The 20,708-nt window shown below is 37.2% G+C and overlaps 2 protein-coding genes across 2 annotated transcripts in view; one reads left to right on the top strand and one right to left on the bottom strand.

Moving 5' to 3' along the window:
* RICTOR (RPTOR independent companion of MTOR complex 2) overlaps positions 1–9,620 on the top strand; it is a 142,185-nt gene extending 132,565 nt beyond the window's left edge. Inside the window, 4 exon segments of the mRNA XM_047766689.1 lie at positions 2,662–2,817; positions 3,285–3,408; positions 4,889–5,027; positions 5,144–9,620. Of these exon segments, the coding sequence (XP_047622645.1) occupies positions 2,662–2,817; positions 3,285–3,408; positions 4,889–5,027; positions 5,144–5,218 (494 nt within the window). The 3' untranslated portion in view covers positions 5,219–9,620.
* Positions 9,621–18,244: 8,624 nt separating this feature from the next.
* The window catches only part of OSMR (oncostatin M receptor), a 59,433-nt gene continuing 56,969 nt past the window's right edge, over positions 18,245–20,708 (bottom strand). The window contains 1 exon segment of the mRNA XM_047766700.1: positions 18,245–20,458. Within this exon segment, the coding sequence (XP_047622656.1) occupies positions 19,883–20,458 (576 nt within the window). The 3' untranslated portion in view covers positions 18,245–19,882.

The following is a 20,708-nucleotide window of genomic DNA, read 5'->3' on the forward strand; positions in this document are numbered from 1 at the left end:
TCCCACGGCATATGGAGGTTCCCAGGCTAGGGGTCCTAATCGGAGCTGTAGCCTCCAGCCCACTCCAGAGCCACAGCAACGAGGGATCCGAGCCACGTCTGCAACCTACACCACAGCTCACGGCAACGCCGGATCCTTAATCCACTGAGCAAGGTCAGGGGACCGAACCCGCAACCTCATGGTTCCTAGTTGGATTCGTTAACCACTGCACCACGATGGGAACTCCTGAAAAAAAATTTTAAAAAGCCTTATGTTATCATCATACTTAGGATGCTGTTTCACATCTTCAGATGGGACAAACTAATTCTTTTGGAACCTGGCTTAGTAAGAAATGTGTGGTTTTTTTGTTGTTGTTTTTTTTTAAATGAGAATGAATGAGGTCTTTAGAAATACAGTGCGATTCTAACAGTTTAGAAATATTAGGAATCATCACTGGTAAAAGGTCAGGCTGAAATGAATTAGTTTATAACTTTTCAGAAACATCATCACTGAAAGAAGTATAGTTTCCTTACTGTTCCCTGTGCTGGAATATTTTGTCATTTTACTTCCTGAGAAGCTCATCAATGGAGTCAAAAATAACATATTCATCTCATACCTAGTTATTCAGCATTACTAGTTGTGAAGTACATCTTTAGTTTTTAAATCTTTTGGCAGTAGTTTTATTTTTAAAATCAGTGTGTAACTTAAGTAGCATCTATTAAGTACCTGACAGATGCATGATTTCCTTAATAACCAAAATATTAAAACTGTGCTGAATTGATAGATCTTTTCTGAGGAACCAAAGCATATTCTGTTCATATTATGTAAATATAATTTTAGAAGTGCTTAAAGATAAGATGACATAGTGATGTCTGTGCTACGGAAAGTGACATTGTAGTGACAACAGTCAGTAGTCTTTAGGTAGTATGTATTGACACTAGTCTAGTTTCATGGGCTTTTAAAAAACATACTCTGACCATGTGTTATAGAGGAAAGAGGACTGGACTAGCTATCAAGAGGTCTTACCTTCCAGCTGAGTGTGTCCCTCCTCTTTCTGAATCTCTTTTCTTAGTGTTTTAAGGTTGCATGATTTTCTGGGTTGCCCAGTGTTACTTCCTTTAAAAGGATAACCAAAGGCTTTCTGATTTTCATTTTCTCTAATCATTTGGCTTTAGGTTCTCCAGAAATTTTTAAATAAAAAATATTGATATCTTTTAGCAGCACTAAGATGTTTGGTTCACCTTAAAATCCAGTCTAGTGGTATACCTTAGCAACATGCATGGTAGTAAATTTAACTCTACAAAAGGAACTGGTAAGCCCAGGGTGTATGATTCTTACACTGGTAATTATTAAATGAGGGGAACAGCAAGTCTTAGAATAATACATACAATATAATCCCACTTATACACCTAAAGAGCAAGAGAGAAAATTTTTATTTTTTTCTCTCAATAATGATTTTTATTTTTTCCATTATAGCTGGTTTACAGTGTTCTGCCAGTTTTCTGCTGCACAGCAAGGTGACCCAGTCTCACATACATGTAAACATTCTTTTTTTCTCACATTATCATGCTCCATCACAAGTGACCATAGTTCCCAGTGCTATACAGCAGGATCCCATTGCTTATCCATTCCAAAGGCAATAGTTTGCATCTATTAACCCCAAATTCACAGTCCCTCCTATTCCCTCCCCCTCCCTCTTGGCAACCACAAGTTTGTTCTCCAAGTCCATGATTTTCTTTTCTGTGGAAAGATTCATTTATGTTGTATATTAGATTTCAGATATAAATGATATATGGTATTTGTCTTTCTCTTTCTGATGTACTTCACTTAGTATAAGAGTCTCTAGTTCCATCCATGTTGCTGCAAATGGCATTATTTTGTTCTTTTTATGGCTGAGTAGTATTCCATTGTGTCTGCATACCAGATCTTCTTAATCCAATCATCTGTTGATGGACATTTAGGTTGTTTCCATGTCTTGACTGTTGTGAACAGTTCTGCAGTGAACATGCGGGTACATATGTCTTTTTCAAGGAAAGTTTTGTCCGGTGCATATTGATATCAATATGCCCAAGAGTGGGATTGCTGGGTCATTTGATAGTTCTACGTATAGTTTTCTAAGGTACCTCCATACTGTTTTCCATAGTGGTTGTACCAGTTTACATTCCCATCAACAGTGCAGGAGGGTTCCCTTTTCTCCATACCCTCTCCAGCATTTGTTATTTGTGGACTTATTAATTAATGATGGCCTTTCTGAGTGGTGTGAAGTGGTACCTCATAGTAGTTTTGATTTGCATTTCAAGAGACAAAAATTTTAAATAGCAAAAGATCTGAATTTCATATATATATAAAAGAAAAGGATAGGGTATTTAGTTTAGGGGTGGGAGAGGGATTAGTAAAGTACCTTCATTTTTTATTCTATATACATCTTTATTTGAATTCTTTAAATAAACACATTTGTTTATGTATTACTTGTTAATACAGAAAAATAAAATCTTATATATAAATATCTTTAGAATTCAACAAATTTCATTATCTGAGCAGTCTAGATTTACTTTGAAAATCTTTATCATGGAAAATAGTTATTGAAAACTGGAAAGAAATTACAAGGAATCATCTCCTGTATAGTATAAGCCTAGGAATTAAGCCATTATAATATGTTAATTGAATTAATTTTTTCTTCAGACCTTCAAGACATTCCATATTCTGATTGGTGTGAGCAGACTATCCATAATCCCTTAGAAGTAGTTCCCTCTAAGTTTTCGGGCATTTCGGGATGCAGTGATGGAGTATCTCAGGAAGGCTCAGCCAGCAGCACCAAAAGCACAGAATTGCTTCTAGGTAAGTTTTCAAATTCAAATCTAAGCCTTGTTAATAAAACTATACTTTGTTGTTGCTGATAAATAATGCTAATTAAAGTTGTCTTGGAGTACCCTTGTGGCTCAGTGGGTTAAGGATCTGACATCACTGCTACAGTTCAGGTCGGTGCTGTAGCATGGGTTCAATCCCTGGCCCAGTAACATCCACATGCCATGGGCACTTCCACAAAGAAAATGAATGAATAAAGTTGTCTCAAACTATGATGAGTCAGTTTTAGAGAAGTATATTTAGCCAACTACTGAATCTATATGAGCTGGTATATTAGCTATCTGCCTTCATTAGAAATAATTTTGCTTCCAAAATGATTGGCAGATTATGTGAAATTTATCTCAGTTTTATATCTTTAGGTAAAGTTTAAAAAGAAATTCCATGAGTTATAATCATTTTCTATTGTGATAGAGATAAAATACTTTAATCTTCCTTTTCAGGTGTTAAAACGATTCCAGATGATACACCAATGTGCCGTATACTCCTTCGCAAAGAAGTTCTGAGATTAGTCGTTAATTTGAGTAGTTCAGTTTCAACTAAGTGTCACGAAACTGGGCTTTTAACGTAAGTAAGCTGTGAGCATAAGTATCCTTTGTTCTGCTTTTTACGGAAAAAAAGATACTTGAAATGCTTCAGAAGTTAGACTCATTAGCTTACATCTGTAGTTCTTCACTTCATGGCCTGAGTAAGGCTAAAGTTTCTTCATCTACTTCAACCAAACTAACATAGGGTAACAAATTGAATGAAAAAGCAGGTATGTGAATCCAGCTATCTTCTATTAAACGAGACTTTAAAGAGATCTGTAAAAATATAAGATAATGCTACACCTATCACTTTTTAGTTTTGGAAAATAGTTATTTTTCATTAAAGTATATGTATGTATGTTAATATATTATGAGTTTATTCTTTTAAATGAATTAATATTTTGAAATTTTCTCAATTTAAATTTCTTATATGTTAATTATTGATGATTTTGGCCCACAAAAATATTTGGGGGGGTTCTCAATAATTTTTGAGAAAGGAGTGGAATTCACATTGTGGCTCAGAGGGTTAAGAACCCGACATAGTATCCCTGTGGGTTTGATTCCTGGCCTCACTCAGTGGATTAAGGATCTGGTATTGCTGCCACCTGTGGTGTAGATTGCAGGAGCAGCTCAGATCTGGTGTGGCTGTCACTATGGTGTAGGCCTGCAGATGCAGCTCCAATTTGACCACTAGCCCAGGAACTTCCATATGCCACAGGTACGACCATAAAAAGAAAAGTAGGGGAATCCTGAGACCTTAAAGTGTAAGAAAAGCCGGCCTACATAAAAATAAGTGATATTTTCCTGGTTTAATTTTTCCCTAATTTTACTCCTTTTAATAAAAGTTGCAAAAATTTTATCGCTTTTCTAAATCATAGCAACATAATAAAAGAAAATTCAGGCCGTCTTCATCATCTTTGATTTGCACTGTTTAAAGCAGTGGTCCTAAAAAATGCACTTCAGGGTCTCCTGTGAGGCTTTACAAAAAATAGTAATATAGATGCCAAGGTCCCACTGCAGACCTCCTGGTCAGAAGCTAACTGTGGTGAGTCCTTAACCTGTGTATTACTTCACCCCACTACTGCTTCTGAGATGCTGTCCTAGCTAAAAGCCACCATTTAAAGGTTGAAAGATACTCAGAGATAGCCCAGTCAAGGATATTAACAACTTCAGTCTAACTTTAAAAACTTACTCCTATTTTAATACTTAGTTTTGAAAATATTTGAGGTATTGCAGGCTGATAAATTTTACAGTTTTTCTCGGCAGTGAAAAGGAATATTTCTTACTCTCCAAGAGGTATTTGAGTTTTTATCATTTTAAGAGATAACCCAAAACTTAAAATAACTAATTTAAGTGCGAGTTAGGAATATTTACTATTTTGTATTCTTTATGCCATCACCCCAAATATGCCACTTAATATCTGGAGGAAAAAGATACTTAAAAAAGCCATATTTTGAAGGAAAGATAGGCAAGTCATTATTACAGTTTTTATCACATCCCAGACTTTTCTTTCATTTTAGAATTAAGGAGAAGTATCCTCAAACATTTGATGACATATGCCTTTATTCTGAGGTTTCCCATTTGCTGTCACACTGCACATTTAGACTTCCATGTCGAAGGTTCATACAAGAATTATTTCAAGATGTACAGTTTTTACAAGTAAGTAGGATTTATACCTTGGAAATTTATCTTTAAAAAATAATTCTAAGTCAAAAGGGAGTTTATATCTATTGATACACTAGAAGGTCATTAATAATTTATTAATTCTTTCCTAGATGCATGAAGAAGCAGAGGCTGTCTTGGCAACACCACCAAAGCAACCTATAGTTGACACAACTGCTGAATCCTGACCTCATATTTATGTTGTATATAGATGTATACTATATATTCATATTTGCGGACTTATAAAAGCCTCAGAAAATGCCGACTGACTGAGCAGCAAAGACAGGAGTATCTTCTGTCCACTGTTCCAGCAATTACTGGTACATGAACAGTTGGAACTGCGGACTTCCCTAACCAAAACAACTTCTCTCCCCCATGGAGCCCTTTGGGGGGCTCTTTGTTCGTTACCACAGTTTTAAGAGTTTTAGTGACCATTGTATGCAAGAGCCAAGCACTGAATACTTTCTATTTTTTCATTTTAAGAGCATAATAACAGCGGAACAATAATAAGATAATGCAGAAGCACCCTTTACACAGTTATTTCTGAATTCTTTTTTTAGGGGTAAATATAAAGATGCCTTGTTTGTTAAATAATTTGTGGAAATCGGGAATCTATATGTCTGAGGCTACATCCTGTTACCACAATGGGGTGTGCTATAACTGCTGGTATTAGAGGGGGATCTTTGGCCCTTCCACTTTTTCCTTAATGTTTATAACACTACTTCAGAGGCTTGTGACCTCAGAGCAAAAGAAGAGCCTCAACAACCAGGACTTAGAAGTTATTTTATGTTTCTAGACTCACATAAAGTTTCTTGTTTTCCATCTCTTCAGTTTTGTTGCAATGTGTTACTATAGGCTATTTGAACTGATTAAGGTTTTTCACTACAGCTCCAGATTAAAATCAGAAAATTATAATTCAAAATATTTCCCATTTATAGAATGCATTTATTTTCAGTGGACTTCCATTTTCATCAGCATCCCATATCATAATTTTAACCAGGAACTTGAACAAGCACTATTAATTTAGATCTAGAGCAAAAGAAAGCATTAAATAACACCTTGGATCTCTTGAGGAAAAGCTAAGTTTGCCTACAATTTACACATTCCATGGGAAAAGAAGAGCCATAGTTCTTTTTAAAAGTCATTAATGAAACTTACTGTTATGATTAAAAATTGTAGTGAAAAGCCTTAAGTACCAAATTTTAAAGCAGCAGTAATTTAATTTTTATATCAGTGTTCTTGTTTTGCACAAGCTAAATGCAGTGATAGGTGAGTTTTTGAGTACAGTAACTGCCTTCATTACATTTGTGAAGTTGTTAAGTTGATGAGGGCAAGGTTTTGTTTATTTGTGTGTTTAATTTGTATATGTCTAAAGACATTTGGAAACCTTGACAGGAATTAAACATATATGCAAATTTGTATATAAAAAAGCATGGCCATCTTCATTAGAATGCTTATAAATGAAAGGATTATCTTTTTTTGAGGTCTATTATAAATAGAAAAAAAAAATCCAGCTGGGCTGATTAGGACCCTTCTTAAATTCATTTGTCTAGACCATTTTTACAATTATGCATCAGCTTTGACACAGTCATAGTACATGGATTAATATTTCCCCATATTAACAGATCCTTTTTATAATGGGCTTGTTCTTTGAGATCTCTGTAAAGAACCCTGTGAACCAGAAAACATAACTCACAGAGATACTTTTTTTTTTTTTTTTTTTAATTTACTGGCACTGAAAGTTCCAATTGGGATGAAGCATTTCGTCTCACTTCATAACACCTCTTTGACTGCACTTCAGTGAATTGTTCTTATGTGCACTGTGTAGCAACTTGCCTTGTAACAAAGCAGATAAGGGCTGTAAGCTGCTGCTTATGATAAAAAGTGGTTCTTCAGATTTTCTTTCATAAAATCCAATTGAAGATAAAACAAATGGTTTTTTTTTTTTTAACTTTAATTTATCACTGAACCTAAGTGTTTATTTAAATGTCAACAGTACTTCTGAGAACGTTGCCTGTCACCTTGGTCTTTGGTCTTGGATGATGAAACTGCCTTCCAGAGAACCAAATGTCAAAAATACTAGACCAAATAGTGGTTAAAAACTCCAAAGGAGGTAATGAAGTAATCTTATTAATAATGGGATTAGCATATTTTAGACATTCATTTTAAACACTACCTCAGTTAATATAGAGTGTAAAATCTGTGGTTTAATCCCTCAAAAATTAACAGTAATTCTTTTTTGTTACACACACATACACAACCATCCCTGTCCCTGGACCCCACCTCATTCATCCATCATGAAATGAAGTCTTCATTACTATTAGCCTGAACAGTTTTTTTATTACTCTGAGAGATGTGAGTATATATCATAATATTTGCCTATAGCACTTAGTTTGGGGAGATACTCAGAGCTTTGAGGTTCTCAGTAATGTAAGAAAAAAGATGTCTATACTTAAATGTATAGTGCTATTTGGTTTATCCATGTTTTACTGACAGGTCTAATATTTTTTTTAAGTACTTATTTGTATAAAAGTAGACTTTTACGATGAAAATGCTCACATGCAGTGCCAAGTGATTTACTTTGGTGTTTAAAAGTACTAAATTATAGCAGAAAAGGTTAGGAATTTTGTCAGTGGTAATAGAAATAATTGAGAAAAGCATCTATGTATAATAGATATTACCAGACTATAAAATACCAAAATAATGTCAATACTATAGTTTTTCAAGATTTTAGAATTAATCTTAGTCCATATAAATTTGTACTACTGGTAATTATTGAATAATTTGGAGGAATTCGGGCAGTTGTGCTGATCGTAAACTGTGAATTTCTAATTGTAAAGTGAATTGTCATTTTTAATTGAAATTTTTTTCAAGAACAGATGTCAGCTTCACCTACTAAGTAAATATTGATAAATAAGAAATTAGACATTAGTATTCATAATTAAATACGGTCTAAAATTTCTTATACTTTTATCTCCTGTTTATGCTTAGGTAGATTTGAGCAGGGGGGGTGGTGGGAAGTCTTTTCTCCCTAATAAAAAATTTTCTAATAAAGACTGGTAGCATAAGGACATTATGTAGGACATTGATATTAAAGAGGTCTTTAGAGGTATATACTTTATTATACTAGTTACTCTAACATCATGTGTACAAGTCCTTTTGAAATGGTATGGCTTTAATAGTTTTCAGCTCTTTTATCCAGAGCTTGAGGCAATTAAAGCTGAGTTTTTCAGGGCATATTACAATGGCAAAGTGTTCAACAGTAAGGTGTGAATGCTTATTTAGATTTGTCTACTGCTATTTATGTAAAAATTGTTTTCATTCCATTCAGAGGATGCCTTTTATCCCCCACATTAAAGCACAGATCATTAAGCAATAAAAATCAGTCAAATTGTCATCCAAATTATAACTGCAATTATTTTTGCATGGTAAGAGCGAGGTGCTAATTTTGTGTGAGATGAGCTTTGTAAACTACCTTGGGAAAGGTCCTTTGGAAGTAAGATTTTCCCCTTTTGTCCTGTGCTTCCAGTTTTGTTTCAAATTCACGATCCATTAAACATGGGAAAAAACAGTAGAATTAATTGAAAGAGTTTTATGAGAGGAGCTGTTGGAATAAAAGAACATTTCAGATTTTCCAAAGCGTAAATTGGGAAAGGTCTCTCTTATGTCCCCATTCAGGAAGTACATTATCACCAGCTTCATTTCAAGAGTATCACTACAGTGAGAATTTGATCATTAAAAGCATACCAGTGAAATTAATAGCAATCAAACAATATCAGACAACATCAAAATCTGTGAGAATCTTTCTAGGAGCATTTGTATTTTTCTTTCAGGTCTAGGTTCCCAGGGTAGTTTTCATTCATAGTAGGTTTGTTATGACTCACACAGAATGTGGATTTTCTCTCCTTTAGAGTATTTTTGTAATGTAGGTGGATAGCTATGCCACAGCATGCACAAATTGCACATTTTGTTGGACTTTCATTATAAAATATTTAATTTGAAAAATATAATTTATGCCAAAAAAGTATACCTTGTAATTTTGCCACTAAATAGGTTGATTTAGCACAAAATGCAAAGTCTTGGGGCAGAAGGGGGGAGATAAAAATTTCATAGATAATAGTTGGAAAATGTTCCATTATTGGCCTGTCAGAAACCCTAAAGCTGCATTGTTAGACAAATGGTGTAAATTAGTTTTGAAAAAGTGGTAAGGGGTTGTGAAAAAAATCTCAGACTTAATGCTCCCTAACCACATAATTTTCTTATTTTTATTTAGTAATACGCTGCTACGTATTTGGAGGTTCTGGTGTTTGTAGGTCACTGAACAGACATTGAAATCTGATTTATATTGTATAACTGTAACATAGAAAGAAAAAGTATTTATATATTTTCCGTAAGAATATTTCATTGAGTTGTGTATAATTTAAATAAGGTTTGTCCCCTAATGATTTTGCTCACCTTGATTTTTTTTTTTCGTGGTTTTCTTGTTTTTGTATAATGTGTACAGTTTATGTCAAGGGCATTAAAGCCTCCTGAAACATAACCTTATCAAAGGGATACATTCTTAATAAAATGTACTTAAAAATTCTTAAACTTGTGTTGTCGTATTTGACATTTTAAAACATCAGTGTTGATTTGAATTATGTACCACTGAGGCTACTACTTATGAGTTCTAGTGAAATTGACTTTTAGGTACCACAGAAAAGCTTCTGGTTCAATAACAAATAGTGACTTGTTCCAGATATTTCAAAATAGCTTATTTATACTCTCTAAACACTCTTCATAGTGCAATCAAACATCTTTACAATTTTTTTTTTAACTTCAGATCATTGTAAAGTGTTTGAAAATGTGGATCTATCTTTAGAACCGTTCTGACTTTTTTTTAGCAGTTAATATACAAAATGAACAATGATGATATGATGGTGTTTCTCACAGTTTTGTAGGCTTAAAGTCTGAAAGCAGAATGTGAACATGGTTGGGCAAGGGCCCTTTTCTGGGTCCCACACTTCTTGTGTCTTGGGTCCTTAGGTGGCGAAAAGGACTACATTTCTGTACTGTCTCTTATAAGAGTACTAATCCCATTCATGAAAGCGCTAGCCTCATGACCTAATCACTTCCCAAAGGCCCCAATCCCATCATCCTAGGGTATTATTTTAATGGAGGAATTGGAGGGGGGGTGATCATTCAAAGTACAGCAACTAATTTTGTATTGGATTTTTTAAAATTCAGAATGCTTTATTATTTTGACTCATTAATACCTATTTTAGAGGATGAAGATGACTACTTTGCTTAGTCCTTTAAATTGAATATATTTAGTGATTGTGTTGTTAAGTATTATTTTAACTAATTCTTTTTTTATAATGATTTTTATTTTTTCCATTATAGCTGGCTTACAGTGTTCTGTCAATTTTCTACTGTACAGCAAGGTGACCCAGTTATACATACATGTATACATTCTTTTTTCCTCACATTATCATGCTCCATCACAAGTGACTAGATATAGTTCCCAGTGCTATACAGCAGGATCTCATTGCTTATCCATTCCAAAGGCAATAGTTTGCATCTATTAACCCCAAATTCCCAATCTTTCCTACTCCCTTCCCCTCCCCCTTGGCAACCACAAGTCTATTCTCCAAGTCCATGATTTTCTTTTCTGTGGAAAGGTTCATTTGTGCCGTATCTTAGATTCCAGATATAAGTGATATTATATGGCATTTGTCTTTCTCTTTCTAACTTTACTTAGTATGAGAGTCTCTTAACTGCTAATTCTGAATTCTGAAGGCTTTTTATCTTCTGTTATATCTCTTCAAGAATTTTAAAAGTCCTACTTTATGCTGTATGTTTGGTATGGTTTGTAAATTCTTTGAGATGAAAACCAGCTAATCTTTCCACAGAGCTTTTAGAAGAACTATTAGATGTTGTCTAATTCAACCTCTCTAACAACATTGTAGTGGAAAGTCACTTTCACTAGAGTAAGTATGAGTCAGGTGTTGAAGTGTCAGCAGGCACTTTCAACAGGGGCATGGCTCTGCTGTGTGACCAGGTTCCTGCTGAGGATCAGTCACCAGGCCAAGGTGGTATTTGTAGGTCTTTTTTTTTTTTTTAAGTTTAATGGAAGTATAGTTGATTTACAATGTTGTGATAATTTCTGCTGTACAAGAAAGTGATTCAATTACATATACACACATATCCATTTTTTTTTCAGATTCTTTCCCCATATAGATTATCACAGAATACTGGGTACAAATCCCTGTGCAGGTCCCTGTCAACCAGTCATTCCATATACCACAGTTGCATATGCCAATCCCAGATCTCCAGTCCATGCCTCCCCCACTACCTGTCCCCTTTGGTAACCAGAAGTTTGTCTTCAAAGTCTGCATGTCTGTTTTGCAAAGAAGTTAATTTGTATCCTTTTTAAAGATTCCACATGTAAGTGATAGCATATGATGTTTGTCTTTCACTGTCTGACTTACCTCATTTGGTATGATAATCTCTAGGTCTATCCATGTTGCCACCAATGGCATTATTTTGTTCTTTTTTCTGGCTGAGTAGTATTCCATTGTGTGTATGTATCACATCTTCTTTATCCATTCTTCTGTTGATGGCCATTTAGGTTGTTCCCATGTCTTGGCTACTATAAATAGGGGGTGCTGCAGTGAACATTAGGGTGCATGTATCCTTTTGAATTATGGTTATCTCCAGATAGATGCCCAGGAGTGGGATTGCTCAATCATATGGTAGTTCTATTTTTAGTTTTTTGAGGAAACTCCATACTGTTTTCCATAGTGGTTACATACCTACTAACAGTGTAAGAGTTCCCTTTTCTCTGCACTCTCTCCAGCATTTATTGTTTGTAGACTTTTTTTTTTCCTTCTATTTTGACTACCCTGTGGCATACAGAGTTCCTAGCCAGGGATCCGATCTAAGCTGCAGTTGGGACCTATGCTGCAGCTGCAGCAATGCCAGGTCTTTTAACCCACTATGCTGGCCCGGGGATTGTACCTGCATCCTGGTGCTGCAGAGATGCTGCCAATCCTGTTGTGCCACAGTAGGAACTTCTGTTTGTTGAAATTTGATGGTGGGCTATTCTGGCTGGTGTAAGGTCAGTACCTCATAGTAGTTTTGATTTGCATTTCTCTAATAATTAGCATATTTATGTGAGTATTTTGGCCACCTGTATGTTTTTGGAGAAATGTCTATTGAGATCTGCCTTTTTTTTTTTTTTTTTTTTGTCTTTATTCTATTTCTTTGGGCTGCTCCTGTGGCATATGGAGGTTCCCCAGGCTAGGGGTCGAATCAGAGCTGTAGCCACTGGCCTATGCCAGAGCCACAGCAACACGGGATCCGAGCCTCATCTGCAAACTCACCACAGCTCATGGCAATGCCGGATCGTTAACCCACTGAGCAAGGGCAGGGACCGAACCCGCAACCTCATGGTTCCTAGTCGGATTCATTAACCACTGCGCCACGATGGGAACTCTGAGATCTGCCTATTTTTGACTGGGTTGTTTTCTTTGTTTTTTAATACTGAGCTACATGAGTTGTTTGTATATTTTGGAGATTAATCCCTTGTCAGTCACTTCATTTGCAAAGATTTTTTCCCATTCTGTAGGTTGTCTTTTTGTTTTGTTTATAGTTTCCTTTTCTGTGCAGAAACTTTTTAAGTTTAATTATGTTCCATTTGTTTATTTTGCTTTTATTGTCATTACTCCAGGAAGTGGATCTAAGAAGATGTTGCTGTGGTTTATGTCAGAGAGTGTATGTCAGAGAGCAATGCCAGATCCTTAACCTACTGAGTGAGGCCAAGGATGGAACCTGCATCCTCATGGATACTAGTTGGGTTCTTAATCCACTGAACCACAACAGGAAGTCCTCTGCTCTGATTTTTTTTTTTCCTTCTACTAACTTTAGGTTGTTTTTCTTTCTCTAGGTTTCTTATTTGAGATTTTCTTCTTTGCTGAGGTACGCTTGTATTGCTGTAAACTTCCCTCTTTAACTTCTATTGCTGCATCTCCGAGGTTTTGGATCATTGTGTTTTTGTTTTCATTTGTCCCTAGATATTGTTTGATTTCCTCTTCAATTTCTTCAGTAATCCATTGGTGTTTAGCATCATATTGTTTGGTCTCCACATGTTTGTGTTTTTTGCAGTTTTTTTTTTTCCTTTTAGTTAATTTCTAGTTTTATCACATTGTGGTCAGAATAGATGCTTGATATGATTTCAATTTTCTTAAATTTACCAAGGCTTGACTTGTGGCCCAGAATGTGATTTAAGAATTTTCCACGTGTGCTTAAGAAGAATGTGCATTGCTCTGCTTTTGGATGGAATAATCTGTAAATATCAGTTAAGTTCATCTGGTCTAATGTATCATTTAAGTCCTGTATATCCCTGTTGGTTTTCTGTCTGGATGATCTGTCCACCACTATTATTGTGTTATTGTCAATATCTCCCGTTATGGCTATTAGCAGTTGTCTTATATATTGAGGTGCTCCTATGTTGGGTACATATATCGTTGTAGTTGTTATATCTTCTTCTTGGGTTGATTTTTTCTTTTTAGGGCCGCACCTGTGGCATATGGAAGTTCCCAGGCTAGGGGTCAATCAGAGCTGTGGCTGCTGGCCTACACCACAGCCACAGCAATGCTATATCTGAGCAGCATCTGTGACCTACACCACAGCTCACAGCAATGCTGGATCCCCAACCCACTGAGTGAGGCCAGGGATCAAAATTGCATCCTCAGAGATACTAGTTGGATTCGTTTCTGCTGAGCCATGACAAGAACTCCCTGATCCCTTTGATCATTATGTAATGTCCTTCTTTGTCTCTTTTTTTAAAGTCTATTTGTCTGATATGTGTATTTCTACTACAGCTTTCTTTTGATTCCCATTTGCATGGAATATCTTTTTCCATCCTCTCACTTTTAGTCTGTATGTATCTCTGTAACTGAACTGGGTCTCTTACAGGTTGCATCTGTATTTTTTTTGTATGCATTCATCCAGTCTATGTCTTTTGGTTGGAACATTTAATCAACTTACATTTAGGGTAATTATTGATATGTATGTTCTTATTGCCATTTTGTTGTTTTAGATTTGTTTTTGTTGATCTTTTTTCCTCCCTCCTTTTGTTTTCTTATCTTGTGGTTTGATGACTATCTGTTTTTTTTTTATTTTCCCACTGTACAGCAAGGGGGTCAGGTTATCCTTACATGTATACATTACAATTACATTTTTTCCCCTACCATTTCTTCTGTTGCAGCATGAGTATCTAGACAAAGTTCTCAATGCTATTCAGCAGGTTCTCCTTGTAAATCTATTCTAAGTTGTGTCTGATAAGCCCAAGCTCCTGATCCCTCCCACTCCCTCCCCCTCCCATCACAAGTCTCTTCTCCAAGTTCATGATTTTCTTTTCTGAGATGTTCATTTGTGCTGGATATTAGATTCCAATTATGAGTGATATCATATGGTATTTGTCTTTGTCTTTCTGGCTCATTTCACTCAGTATGAGATTCTCTAGTTCCATCCATGTTGCTGCAAATGGCATTATGTCATTCTTTTTATGGCTGAGTAGTATTCCATTGTGTATATATACCACATCTTCCGAATCCAATCCTCTGTCGATGGACATTTGGGTTGTTTCCATGTCCTGGCTATTGTGAATAGTGCTGCAATGAGCATGCGGGTGCATGTGTGATGATTATCTTTAGTGTTGTGTTTGGATTGCTTTTGTGTGTGTTATCTATTGTAGATTTTTGGTTTGCAATTCCCATGAAGTTTTGATAAAGGAGACTATACAAGATTGCTTTAAGTTGCTGATCTCTTAATTTTAAATGTATTTCCAGTATCCTGCATTTGTACTCCCCTCACAATTACTGGGTTTGATATCATATTTGTGTGTGGATGATTTACTACCTAGTACTACATGTTTGCCTTTACTGGTGAGCCTTTGCATTTGTAATTTTCTTGTTTTTAGTTATGGCCTTTTCTTTTCTGCCTGGAGAGATTCCTTTAGTATTTGTTGTAAAGCTGGTTTGGTGCTGCTAAATTCTCTTGGTTTTTGCTTGTCTGCAAAGCTTTTGATTTCTCAGTCAAATCTGAATGAGAGCCTTGCTGGGTAGAGTATTCTTCGTTGTTTTTCCTTTTCATCACTTTAAGTATATTGTGCCACTTCCTTCTGGCCTGCAGAGTTTCTGCTGAAAAACTAGCTGATAACATTACTAGGGTTCCCTTGTATGCTATTTCTTGCTTTTCCCTAGCTGATTTCAATATTTTCTCTTTGTCTTTAATTTTGCTCAGTTTTGATTAATATTTCTCAGGGTGTTCCTCCTTGGATTTATTCTGTGTGCTTCCCGGACTTGAGTGAGTAATTCCTTTCTCGTGTTAGGGAAGTTTTTGGCTATTACCTCTTCAAATATTTTCCCAGACACTTTCTCTTTCTTTTCTCCTTCTGGCATCCCTATAATGTGAATATTGGTGCATTTAATGTTGTCCCAGGGTTCTCTTAGATTGTCCTCATTTCTCTTCATACTTTTTCTTTATTCTGTTCCACATCCGTGATTTATACCAGTCTGTCTTCCACCTTGCTTATTCATTCTTCTGCCTCCTGTATTCTGCTATTGTTTCCTTCTAGTGGATTTTTCATTTTGGTTATTGTGTTTTACATCTGTTTATTTTTAAATTTTTTCCCTTTATTAAACATTCTTATAATTTCTTGATCTTTGCCTACAGCTTTTTTTCTGAGATCTTGGATCATCCTTACTATCATTACTCTATAAATTTTTTCCATGTCGGTTGTTTATCTCTTCATTTAGCTGTTCTTCTGGGGTTTTTGTCTTTTCCTTCATCTGGCTCATATTTCTCTGCCATTTCATTTGTCTAGCTTTCTGTGTGGATTCCTTTCTGCAGGCTACAGGGTTGTAGCCTCTCTTGCTTCTGGTGTCCCACCCTTGTGGGTGAAGTTGATACAGGGGCTTGTGGCAGGCTTCCTGATGGGAGGCACTGGTGCCTGCCCACTGGTGGTTGGAGCTGTCTTATCCCTCTAGTGGGTGGGGCTATGTCTCTGAGTGGGATTATAGACAGCTGTGTTCCTTGGAGGACTTTAGGGAGCCTGTTTGCTGATGGGTGGGGCTGTGTTCCCACCCTCCTTGCTATTTGGCCTGGGGCTTCTGAGTCCTCCTGTCTTCAAACAAAGGGCCAGCTTTTTGCAAAATGGCAGTCTCCAGGGGAGCTCTGCCTCCACAGTGAGCCACAGCTAATCCCTGCCTTCCCAGGAGAACTTCCAAGACCTGCAGGTAGGTCCAACCAGATTCTTATGGAGTCGCTGCTTTTCCCTGGGACCCAGTGTACGTGAAACCCTGTTGCGCCCCCCAAGAGTGGAGTCTCTTGCTTTTCCCAATCCTATGGAGCTCCTGCCTTTGAGCCCTGCTGGCTTTCAATGTCAAATGCTCCAGGGGCCCCTCTTCTGAATGCCAGACCGTGGGGGGAACCTACATGGGGTTTGGAACTCTCACACCTGTGGGAGAGCTTCTGTCATATAGTTATATTCCGGTTTGTGGGTTGTCCACACAGCAGGTATGGGATTGTTATATCGCAAAAGTACCCCTCGTACCACCTCGTTGTGGCTTCTTCTTTGTCTTTAGTTATAGGATATCTTATAGTAGCTTCTAGCCTACTGAGGATTGTTCAGCAGTTAGTTGTAATTTTGGTGTTTTCATGAGAGGAGGTGAGCTCAAGTCCTACTCTACCATCTTGTTTGGAATCCTGGCCTATTTGTATGTTATTAATACTAGTCCTGCCTACCATCAAAATATCCTGTTATTTCTAAGGAAGTACCATGATCTAGGTTTTAGGTGCAATTTTTTTAAAAAAAATATTATGGCTATATTAAAAGCAAAGCCTATTTAGAAAAATGTAAATTTTACAGATGAAATAATGTGATTTGCTTCAAAACAGTATCAAGAAGGAGGATGGGAGTTCCTGTCATGGCTCAACGGAAACAAATTTGACTAGTATCCATGAAGACACAGATTTGATCCCTGGCCTTGCTCAGTGGGTTAAGGATCCAGTGTTGCTGTGAGCTATGGTATAGGTTGCAGATGCGGCTCAGATCCCCCATTTTGCTATGGCTGTGATGTAGGCTGGCAGCTACAGCTCTGATTCAACCCCTAGCCTGGGAACTTCCATATGCCGTGGGTGCACCCTAAAAAGAAAAAAGACCAAAAAAAAAAAAAAGAATGAATAAAAGTATGGATAGGCTGAAACCACTATGGTTTAGTGGCTACTGGAGCTGATGATAGTACATAAGGGTTTGTGAAACTCTTTTTCTCTACTTACTTTGTTTGGCTATACCCACAGCATGCGGAAGTTCTTAGGGCAGGGATTGAAGGCATGTCATTGCAGTGACCCAAGCCACCGTAGTGACAACAATGGATCCCTAGCCTACTGCACCACAGAACTCCACGTTTGTGAAACTTCTACTTTTATGTATATTCGAAATTCTCATAATTTTTTGGGGGGGAGGGCCACACCTGCAGCATATGGAAGTTCCCAGGATAGGGGTCGAATTGGAGCTGCAGCCACCAGCCTATGCCACAGTGACAGCAACATGGGATCCAAGCCACATCTGTGATCTACACCACAGTTTATGTCAATGCTGGATCCTTAACCCACTGAGAAAGGCCAAGGATCGAACCTGCATCCTCATGGATACTAGTTGGGTTCGTAACCCACTGAGCCACAACAGGAACTCCTATATGAGTTTTTTTAACCATAATAATTCTGATGCATGTATACAAATTTCAAAGTTTCTGAATAACACTTCTTAAAATAATGCTGTTACATGGCACAAAGATTTTAAATACCAAGTTATTTGTTATTTATGAACATGGGAGAGGACTGTTTAATAGCAAAAACCGTAGTCAGAGTGATACTGTAAGCAAAGAGTTATGTGGCCCAGTATTTCCTATTGATATGTTGTATTTCAGAAAGACATATTGGTTTGACTTTGACCAGTGATCCTCAAAGTTGAGTGTGCATCTAAATGCCTGGGAGCTAATAAAATATATAGATTCCAGGCCTGTGTCATAGAGACTCTGGTTTGGAGACTTAGGGTAGTATCCAAGAATTTACATTTCTAGTAAGCTCATTAGGTGATTTATCAGCTCTACTACTTGTTAGATTTTCATTTCATTGAAGTAGAAGAAATACAAAATGCAATGGTGAAATATTTTAATTAAAGCTTATTTCAACAAAAGTGACTTCAAGGTTTTATGGATTATTTTAAAGAAATCTTTACAAAAGATACTACTTACAAATCAGTCATCACTGTCAGGATGTTTCTATGTACTTTTATAATTGCATCATAACAAACACAAAGAGGCTAAGTGATAACAATACTGGCCCCAAAGTTTTCTTGAAACTATTAGACTAATCAAGATACTCATTTATATTATGCTAGGAGTATATAGCCAATTAGTCCAGCCAAAGGCTTAGTTATATGCAGGGAAAAATTGAAAAGCTGAACAGAATTCCTGGTTTGTGTATATTTAGGTCCACTGACAACCACCTTCCTTTAAGCTGTGGATCCTTTTCTCTCATTCTTCATAGTATGGAATGGCATGGCACAGGGTGTTTGGGGCCAGAGATAACAGGCAGTGTCATCTCCATCACAGCGAAGAAAAAGGAAGCCCTAATCATGCTTATTTAGAAATGTGATAAATAAATTTTAAGGGTTGTCAGGCCAAAAGAAAAGAAAGGAACTCTAGCATAATTGGAATACCTGTTATACATACACCAGGTAGGTGCTTTGCATACCTTGGTACAAAGCTGCTGCTGGGCCACTACAGAAGCCCCTGTTCCATTTAGCTTTTGACAATTATGTCTAAACAATGTCTAACAACGAGGGTTTCATTTTATTACATTAGCATAATAGCAATCTAAGGAGACAGAGAGGGTGTTCTCTTGATCCAGACAACCTACTGCAGAGGCCAAAGGATGCTAACTGAAAATAGATTTTTATATATTACAGTTCTTAAAAACAGAGGAACCACAAAATGTGAGTGGAATTAATGACACATTTTCCTTTTTTTCTATTCTGAGGTAGTCATCAAAACCTGTGAGAGAAGACGTGTCTACTAAGTAGGCATGTTATAATCCTGATGCTGAGGCAGGGGTTCCGTGCCAGTCTCACTCTTTAACTGCGGTAAACTGAACAGAAGGACAACTGTGGGATCTCATTAATTCATTCACACATCTTACCTCTTAGATAAGGTCTAATAGGAAGAGTTCCTTTTACTACATCAATGAACTACAAATTATCACTCCAAGGCAAGTCTAAAATCTCTTTTGGTCTTAAACATCTGTGACTTCTCTATTAAACACACCTAGAATAAATTAACATTGAAAATTGACGCTATAGGAATGAATCTTCTGTGGCCTCTATTGAAGCCTTAAATCTAGTTTCTTTACCCCTAAGATGTTAAATGTGGGGTAAAATGAATGGAAATACCGTCTCCCTAAAAACTGAACTTTGAGGACCGTAGCCACCCTGTCCAGTGCTGAGTGGACAGAGTCTATCCCTAGGTCAAGTGCCAGGTCTGCTGTTATAAAGGGGAACCTGGAACCCACACCAGCAAGGTAGCCTATTCCCATGATCCTGCCATTTCTACAGCAAGCCTGCTCCAACCACAAATGTTAAGTTGCATAGCTTCTGACCTTCAAAATGTAGCAAGATTATATAAATCAGACCTGCTAATGGAGACAGCTCACTGGGATTAAGCTCTGAGGTATCTGGTGATAGAAGGGTGCTGGCTATGCTTCTCCTAGTGTCTGTGTAGCATAAGGATATGAAGTGAGTATACTGATTAGCGGTGGTGCTCACCTTGATCTAAAAAGGTAGGGGAGGAGAGCCTGCTCTTCTCACTTGGAGGAGGGGAGGCAAGACCCAGGGGTATAGCCATTTGCATTTTATACTCTGAACAGAGTGCTGGCTCTGGTGGATTTGTTGGCAGATTGTCCTTGTCTCCAGACATGGGTGAAGCCAACTGGGACACATAATTCAAACTGGCTTCTCCGGCTGGGATTTCTCCCAGGGAGCTCATGTAGTTTTTTTCTAGTGCCTTTAGTAAATTTCCAGGTGAAGTCAGTGGTCCTGGCTGACCTGGTGGGACTTGAGGGGTTACTGGGAAAGGGCCACAAGAACCAGAACCAGAAGCTGCCTGATTATAGGTAAAGTTCTCAAAACAGATGCAAGGTCCAGAGCCAGGGTAGTTCTTCTCCGTCGGGAGGAGGTAAAGGTAGGCAGGCTTAGTAAATTCAGCTTCTGTGAGTGATTTCCTAGCATCTACAAACTGTTTCTTACTCCCTTCTGGCTTGTTTAGGACTTCAATAGCATCTGGGACACAGTCGTTGACATTCATTATTGTTAGGTGAGGATTCTCCTGCAACAGAAACAGAAAACGTGCAAAGATAATGTGTGTGTGTGTGTGTATCACAGTACAGAAAGTACGTGAAATGCATTTAGAGCCTCACATTTGTGTGTGTGTGTGTTTTATCCTGGTCACTGGTGGTGTTGAAAACCAGTACAATTCTTCTGACAGAAGAAATCAAAGCTGTATTCATCCATTTCCTGGCTTTGGGAGCAGAGGTGGCCCGTGCTTTGTTCTATCTTCCTGAGGTGGCCTAGGTGTG

This window comes from Phacochoerus africanus, chromosome 1 (genome assembly GCF_016906955.1).
Source record: "Phacochoerus africanus isolate WHEZ1 chromosome 1, ROS_Pafr_v1, whole genome shotgun sequence".
Lineage (NCBI taxonomy): Eukaryota > Metazoa > Chordata > Mammalia > Artiodactyla > Suidae > Phacochoerus > Phacochoerus africanus.